Source organism: Pyxicephalus adspersus, chromosome 6 (genome assembly GCF_032062135.1).
Source record: "Pyxicephalus adspersus chromosome 6, UCB_Pads_2.0, whole genome shotgun sequence".
Taxonomy (NCBI): Eukaryota; Metazoa; Chordata; class Amphibia; order Anura; family Pyxicephalidae; genus Pyxicephalus; species Pyxicephalus adspersus.
The window spans coordinates 85,401,822-85,410,577 of record NC_092863.1 but is presented as its reverse complement, the minus strand read 5'-3'; the positions used below and the strand labels follow the sequence as shown (position 1 = coordinate 85,410,577).

Sequence of the window (8,756 nt, the reverse complement as noted above, 5' to 3'; positions counted from 1 at the left end):
CCTTACTTTTCCAAAGATGCACAATGATGGTGATATAGCATGGTAAATATCATAATGAATGCTTGATATAGAAACATTTTGCTGTATTTTATTTCAGTTAAAGGAAAAAGCAAGGTTAACAAAAGCTGTTCAACTTTTACCATTACCAACAACATACAAGGACCCTGAAGAAAGAAGTACATGTGAAACAGCTGGATGGGGAGAGACAGAAAAAGCCGAAGCAGCAGATAATCTGATGGAAGTTAATGTCACTATACTAGACAGAGAGAAATGTGCCAAACATTGGAGTGAGAACAAAGCAAATATAACCGAAAATGTTATTTGCATCATTGTGGGGCCTGGAAGTGAAGACACATGTGGAGTAAGTCTAAACCCACACCCTTCATCTCCATTTTACACACATTTTCTTGCAGTGCATTTTCTGAGTCAATACATTCAGCATCTTATGGCAGTCTGGGAAACAATTGCTGAACTTTTTAAATCAAACATAAAATAAGGATAATAAATGTTTTTGTTTTTTTATTCTTTATTTATAGGGAGATTCAGGTGGTCCTTTAATGTGCAATGGAGTGTTTACAGGAATTACTTCATTTGGGGAAGGTGTGTGCGGAAAAATTAAAGATGCGTCTGTCTTCACTCGTCTGACTGAGGAATACATAGAATGGATAAATGAGACAATAGAAGACTGAGTCCCAAAAAAAAAAAACAATATGATTTCTCTCATAACTCTGTTTAAAATGTTATCAGGTTGTAAATTACATGCAGAAAAAGTATGTTAAAAAGAAATTATCATTATTACAATTGGGTTTTGTTTTCTAAAGCAATATACAATGTTTATTTTGCAATCTAAACGTTCACTTCAATCAACTATCATTTGCTACCAAAAATTATATATTTTTTTTTTTGCCTTTTTCAGTAATTAGATATTCAAAGTAAATAAAGGCTAAGATTATTTACTATCATTTACCTTTTTTAAAAATGTAAACCTTTGAATAACAACAGCTGTACTGAATTGAATCGTACATTAAAGGGACCTTTACTGTCTCAACCTGCTTGCCTTATTAAGTAAGCTTTCTGGGTCTAGCAAAAGGTTTTGCAATTGTAGCTAAACAAGGATTTTTACACTTCATGTCACGTCATATGGCCTCTTGCCCATCTTACGTATCCCAAAGATGCTGGTGCGTCCTAAATTAGAATAAATTGGGGAGTGGTGTATGCCAGGAAAAGCCAATCCACTCCTCTGTGACTATGAGAACTTGTTGTGCCGTGGCCGTGCCGTGGCTTAACAGCGGTGAGTTTTTCTCTTCCTGACAATGCTGACAGTACAAACGGCGACCTATGAACAATATGGGTGGTATTAGGCCCCAAATCTGTGCACCGATAATTTGTGTGGAAATTTAAATATGGTAGAAGGTAAAGGTGGAAGTACAGTACCATCCTTTCCCAGAAATAGATTGTTAGAAGGGGATGTCTTACTGCAAGAATACTTGCCATTCTTGATATTTTTCAGGGCTGTTGGGGCTTTAACCTTTGGCAGGTGACATAGAAATACCCAGGGTGTGGAATTAAAGTGACAACTGTTTTTCACCAGATCGGAGGTCAGAAGCGGAGGTCAGTATCCTAGAACTCTAAAAGGCAGAATATTGCTTGGTAAAATAGCGACCATTGTTTTAAGCATCCAGCAACCTGCTCCTAGAACAGGAGAGACTGAAGTAGCCCTAACAGGTGTGCATTAAGTACGTGCGTATACACATGCGTATATGGCTACCAGTGCGCATACCATCTTGTATGATGTCACATGCACATAGCTGCATGTCTCAGTGAGCAACAGCTAAATGCTGGGGAAAGAGGGGACGTGTGAGCAGAACGATGACATAAGCATTGGAGCGATGGTGGGATGGTGTGAGGAAGTGACATATTTTAACTTAAATATATTCCAAATATATCCAAAAATATTTGGATGGCGATAGATACTCTTAAAAAGAGTGGAACTAAACAGAAAAAACAGAAGGGCCTAGCTTATTGAAGAAGGGACTGGTGGTGTTTTTCTATATTAAAATAAACCTACCTGCCTGTTCACACTTTTTTAAGTAAACTCATCCATCCACTCCCCGGTGCCACCATATTTTACTCAGTGTTCTTCCAGTTTTGGGTCTTCGGACATTTTTATTAGCCAGCATGATTGGCATGTGCACAGGTGTGCACACTAATTCATTCCAAGTATGTTGTCGTATGCTAGAATATCTGGCATCATACACCGAGATGTACATTGTACAAACAGAAAGATAAGGTTTTATTACAGAAAGCACATCTCCTGTAAAATACAAATTGCAGGGCTCAAGAGTGAAAAATAGTTCATAGGTCAGGATCATATAATGTATTAGGTGTAATGGTCAGGAATTTGATATATACCACATATTTGATATAATGTAGGGTTTTGGAATATTAAACTCACAGAAAGAAGGGGTCATTAATGCATAATGTAGATTGAATGCTTATAGAATGATTAATGGGGTCAGAGTGATGGGGTCAGTAGTGTACAATATAGCAGTGTAGAAAGTGTAGTAGCTTGCAGTATTTAACACATAGAGCAGTTCCTGTTATTAAACAACCACTACCAAAAAAGTTCAATCACAAACACTGCCCTTAAATCTTACATAGGTGGCACCTATGAAAATGGACACATCACAGATGTTAAGAGGGAACTTTGCTGATCACCAATATATGAGAGCACTTTAAAATGTCCACCAATTGGGGGTCCTTTGTTAAATGACCCCTTCTATTGATAGTCAGTAAAACCATTTACTTACTTTATTAAGTCTCAGAATGAGCAGGTGAAGTTGTCACAGTCAAAATGACGTTCCCTCCTGCATACACATACCACCCCACCACCAGCAGACATGCAGTACAGTCCAAAATGGGTGGGTTCGGGGGTCCCTGTCAGTAACGATTTCAGCAGGGGCTTGATCATAAAGAGAAACATTTTGTATTTATTCTTTACAGTCTGACATTCAACGTTGTGGTATGGATTTCTTCAGAAAATCGCAATCTACAGATACCTAACCTTTTTTCGAAGGAAAGAGGTTAGTTTTGAAAGATAACGATGGGTGATAACAGATGATTTTGGTGTGTTATGTTGCACTAGGAATGATAAAGTTTCATCACCAAGAAGTATAAGATTGCTGTGATAAGATTTTATAGGTATTTATATGGAAGTTAGTCCAGCATTTGTACTGGCGATGTCTGACTATCAGCCATGAAACTGCTCCTTGTTCTGCCTCCCTTTGCACTTCACCAGCTCAGCACCGATGGTAAGAATTTTTTTTTCCTTTTCTATGGATAATGTAATTCTTTGTTGGTTAGAAGGTATTGCTAATTTTGCTGTATTTTAATAATGTAATTGCCTAGCTCCATAGCTGTCAACTGTACCGCATTTGGAGGGACTACTCCTCATTGGAAAGTTTAAATAGGTGCTTGTGTGTTTAACCAACTTGTGCATGTTTCACTTATGGACCATGTAACTGGGACTTTTATCTACCTATTTATGTGGAAAAAGAATGCTGGGGTGTGCCTAGTTATCTTTGCATCAAATATGCATCTTTTTTTTACTTGATATATGTGATATATTTTTTAGGTTTCAGACAATTCCAGCTAAAAATAAACGTACAATTAATACTAATTGTAGTATGTTTTAATTGTAAGAATAAAAAATATGGCATACATAGCATATGTGCCAGTAGATCGTTTTTTTACACCCTTTGGTTCTGTATAACAAATGTTTTAGTAATATTTTTTAGGCATGGGAGAAATTTATGATTTATAGGTAAAAATATTTTTTTTTAATTTATTTTTTCTGTAATTCAAAGTAATTCAACATTGTATCATCACCAAAACTGCTAAGGGTGTCAAAGTGGCTTGTAGAAACACGTCCAAGTGGAAAAAAAAAATAAAAAACACATTGTTTTTTCAATATATCAAACAAAACTATCTTCAGTGGCTTTGCAATTACTGTATATACCCGAGTATAAGCCGACTTTTTCAGCACCCAAAATGTGATGAAAAAGTCACCCTCGGCTGATACTCGTCAGGTGCATGAGTCCCTCCAGAAAAGCACCCGATCTGGCAGCCGCGTCCAGTGGTTTTCGTCCCTTGATAACAATGTCATCAGGCAGAGGTAGAAATACGCTGGCCGCAAAAGCCAGAAAGACAGCCGGGGTACGCCGATGTTACAGCGGCTACATGCTGACATAACTTCAGCGCAAAATTTAAAAGTACACAAAAAATAAGAAAAACCCACTTACCTTGTTCTGTTGTCGTCCCCAGGCGCCCTACAGAGGCGATCTCCAGGGTTTCCTGGTGACGTCGGTGCTTGCGATGGTGCAGGTGGGAGGACCGTCTGGAAAATTCAAATAATTTTGTACTGGATTCAATACAAAATAGCTGTTAGCTATTATACAAAGAAATCTTTGTATAATATATATATATACATAAATTATACATGCTACTGTACAGTTATATTACATGTTTAACTATTTTTTTTATTTTTTTAACAGATTTTTGTGTTTTTTTATTTAAAGGGTATTATTAAATTAATAAATATTGGTCATATTTCGGTTAAGTTATGCCTAAGAATTATAGACCTACAATGTAAAATAAATTTCCATGCAAAAAAATGTAATGCTTTTTGCATGGAAATACGGAGAGAATTAGAACACTAGGGGGGCTACAGTGGCTGAATGCAATACAGCTTTGTACTGCTTCCATCCACTTTTTCCGGACAGAATCATACGCCCAGGGAGGTTAAAGAGAATTTAGTGGTTAGGTACGGTAAGTAGTATACCTACCTAACCACTAAATTCTCACTATGGTATTGTAATGGCCATAATGACTGTATTATGCAATTTTATTGGTATTTATTTTGAATACTGGCTAATGATATTCCTAAAATATTATTTGCAATAGTCAATAACTGGTAAACCAAAAAAACAGATTACGTGAAAAAAATGAACTTGAAGGAACTTTTTTTCCTGAACTTTTCAGATTTCAGGTTTATAGTAGCAAAGTACAAACATTACCCATTTTGATGCACTTTCTTGACTACAGACAGCATCTCCTTTCATTTCATCCTAAAATATTTAACATATATTTCAGTTACCTAAAGCAGCAAAACTGGGAAAAGCCGTTCAAATTTTCCCTCGCCAAAAACATTTGATGACCTAGAGGATGGGACTGTATGTCAAACAGCAGGATGGGGAAAGACAAAAGACAACCCTGTATCAAAATATCTGCTAAAAGTTAATGTCACTGTCCTAGACAGAAAGAAATGTGCTGAACACTATACAAGATATGAATATGAAATCACAGAAAATATGATGCGCACAAAGGTGGGACCTTAAGGACAGGATACCTGTAATGTAAGTATTGTCTTCTGATATGGTGTACACTACAGAATGGAACAAATGCAAATTATTACCAAATTGCTGCCCTGGTATACCCAACCACCGCTATATCTGGGATTATCTTCAAATGACAGTATTCTCCTTGCAAAGTCATTAGATCTTTTTATTAAGTTTTTTAATGTCTATTTAGATTTGTAGGTACCCCAATTTGTTGTTGTCATGTTCACTGCATGCTGCAACATATGCATTTGCTACACCCGCTGGATATTTTTTCCCTGCATTATTAACCACTTTTCTCACAGCATGAGTTACCTACCACATTGAGTTTCACCAACCTTAGTGACATCACTGATCAGAGGCATTTGGTTGGGGAAGGGGACAACAGGAAAAAAAACCCAATTGAAGGGGGAGTCTGGCAACTCAGTTCTGTATCTGGGGGCCAGAGTTGGCTGTGTCTGATCACAGAGTTGGCACCATTTTAGACTTTTTAACGCCATGATTAAGTAAAATAGGGGGAGAGGAGCATTTACAAGCCATAGTGTAAAAAATACAGGTTTACTTTTATCTGCGACCTTTCTTTTGGTTTGCTTACAAAACAAACATGGCATGCTGGGTATTAGGGAATCAGTCACAATACTCTTGCCAAAGATTGTGAAATTGGGTAACAAGAATGTATAATTTATGATACCCATACAGAAATTGTTATTCTTTAAAATATTTGTACAGGTTTTTCTTCTAAAAACTAAGCTTATACCATGTATATTTAAAAAAAAAAAATAGTAAAATATATACTGGATGTATTCAGTAAATACATATCTGCCAAAGCAATTTTATATACAAAATAAAAAAACAATATGCTTTTGTTTTCCCAGGGGGATTCAGGTGGACCTTTAATATGCAATGGAGTACTCTCAGGTGTGACATAATTTGGGCCAAAATTTTGTGGAGAACCCAATGAGGCCTCGGTCTTCACTCGTCTGACTCCGGAATACATTGACTGAATATATAGCCTGATCAACAAAATGAACTAAGCTCTCTTTATAAATAATATGTTGCTTCTTCTACCTTATCAGAACAAGTATTCAAATCCTTTATCACACACATAGGATCTGTATGAAAGAATATTTGTTTCTACATTTTTATGTGCTCTTGAAAGAGACTTATTTTTCATGTCCTGTTTACTAGCTTACTGCTAGGAAAAGTGATGGTTCATTTCCCCCTCCTTCCTGCAAGGTCAATATTTTCTCTCTTTCTTGAAGTGTATAATTTCTTTCTTTGCTGACCCAGCTCAAAATGATGGGTGTAGAATTTAATAAGAGACCCTATTTCCTAATAGTGTGTAGATCGGTTCTAAATTCTGTCAATCTTTGTTTTTTGGGCATGTTTTTTCTGGTAGAGAGCCTAAAATACTGACATCAAACTTTGGCATTTTCAGAAGAAGGTCAGCAATGGAAGTCTCCATTTTTATCCCACGACAGCACTCCACTAAATTTACAATATGCTTGCAAATAGTTGCTTCTTTATATACATCTTATGTTGCCCCAAAACCAGACTGCTTGCTTTATCTGACATTTATAGCACATTCAATAAACCAAAGTTATTTTGTTGAAAAAAAACCTTTACTATGTAACAATGTTTTAAGCTAATAAACTTGTACAATAGCAAGCTTTACTTTTTGGCTCTCTTATTCCAATGTTTTTAGATATATAGTACTTAAATGTGTTATGTGGATGTAGCATTTTTACAGTGGGTAGGAAATCCCATAGTTGTTTTTTGTATACACTCCATATAAACCTCCTGGAAGGTTCATTTCCGTCCAGTTTTATATGTCTAAAAGTAGTACATTGTTTTTCATGAAAATTTATTTAATACAGTATAATTTAACAGTATGGGTAAAATAAAATGTGAAACACAAAATCATGTCAAAATAATAAATTAAATAAAAAAAATACTAATACTATAATATTATACTGTAAAATAAATGTTCATGAAAGACAATGTACTGCATGTACACATATAAATCCACTGTATTGCATTCAATACAGTTATTTTGTATTTATTGAATGCAATACAAATTAATTTGAATTTCCCACTTCGCCCCGAACAGAACGTCCTCATGCACCAACGTCACCGGAATCTCCCGGGTGACTCATCGAGTGTAGAGAATGCCGGCCAGAGGAAAAAGGAGACAGGAAGGACGACGCGGTATCGACAGATCAGGTAAGACTGTATTTACTATAGTTTCCCATAGGTTTGCCTACCCCGAGTATGACTCGGGGTTACTGCTCCTAGCACCTTTTTTTCTACCTCGAGTCACACTTGGGGTTACCGCTGGAGAGGTTAAGAATAGTTGTCTTTGGGATGCTAAGAATGATTCATCTTCTAAAAGCAAATGTTATTTAAACTCAATAATAATATGAAAAGGCCTCATGTATGAGCAGCTTAAGACGAGAACTGTCTGTGAGGCGTATAGATGCCAATTAGATTTTGTCATACCTAATTTGGGAAAGTTATTGTTACTAAGATTACCATGGGTCACAAAGACAGTCACCCTCTTGGTCACTTCCTCTTAAGGCTAATAAGGCATAAGTGAAAGTCTAATCAAAAAGGTGAGCAAAAATCAATCACATTGCCTGTCAATAACTGCATATACATTTATATATGTTTAATAAATAGACACAAAAATAAATATATGGGGTTCTAGCTTTCTTTTCAAAGTGTTACCACACTGGGGTACATACGCTGGTTATATCTCATCAACAATAGGGCACTACTTCTTCTTGTAAAACCAGTGATGCAGCCCTATTCCTCCTCCCAATAACCACATGCACAAGGTAAGTGCAGTATTTACCCCCAATGACCCCACATAAGCCTTATAATGAGCTAACTATTCTGGCAGGAGGAGTAGTCAATTGGGTGGCCAGGCTGTGAACCCCCCCCCCCCCCCCCCAATCTCTTCTGCAGCCCAAACTTTTCCTGGAACTCACAACTAACTCAAGCTGTATTGTAGGTGAGTTGTTTTGCCCTTTTACCACCTTATTATCTATTTTTGACTGTACTTGTTAACAGGGGTAAGTAACTACCGTATTTTTCGGACCATAAGACGCACTTTTTTTCCCCCAGAAGTGGGGGGAAAAAGTCCCTGCGTCTTATGGTCCAAATGTATCAAAATGTATCCTTCCCAGCTGCTGTCTCGTCCCCCCTGTATCCCCCCTCCCCCTCTGCCTTTTCTTCTGTCTCCTGTTCAGCACGGCCAGAGTGACTGTCTCCTGTATCTTGCTCCCGGCGTCCTCCCACTCTCAGCATGATTGGCTGACAAAGTCATGCTGTGTTCCCTGAATAGCGTGCTGAAGATCA

The 8,756-nt window shown here is 37.0% G+C and overlaps 1 protein-coding gene and 1 long non-coding RNA gene across 3 annotated transcripts in view; both read left to right on the top strand.

The window, feature by feature from the left end:
• The window catches only part of LOC140332604 (granzyme A-like), an 11,208-nt gene extending 9,888 nt beyond the window's left edge, over positions 1-1,320 (top strand). For both annotated transcript variants that reach the window (XM_072413815.1, XM_072413813.1), the window contains exons 4-5: positions 98-361; positions 537-1,320. In XM_072413815.1, coding sequence (XP_072269916.1) covers positions 98-361; positions 537-689 — 417 coding nt within the window. In that variant the 3' untranslated portion in view covers positions 690-1,320. The remainder of the gene's footprint in view (positions 1-97; positions 362-536) is intronic.
• Positions 1,321-3,042: 1,722 nt separating this feature from the next.
• LOC140332603 (uncharacterized) lies at positions 3,043-7,047 on the top strand. Its single transcript, XR_011921192.1, has 3 exons — positions 3,043-3,311; positions 5,152-5,414; positions 6,272-7,047. It is a non-coding gene; the product is annotated as an uncharacterized lncRNA (long non-coding RNA).
• Positions 7,048-8,756: the final 1,709 nt, after the last annotated feature.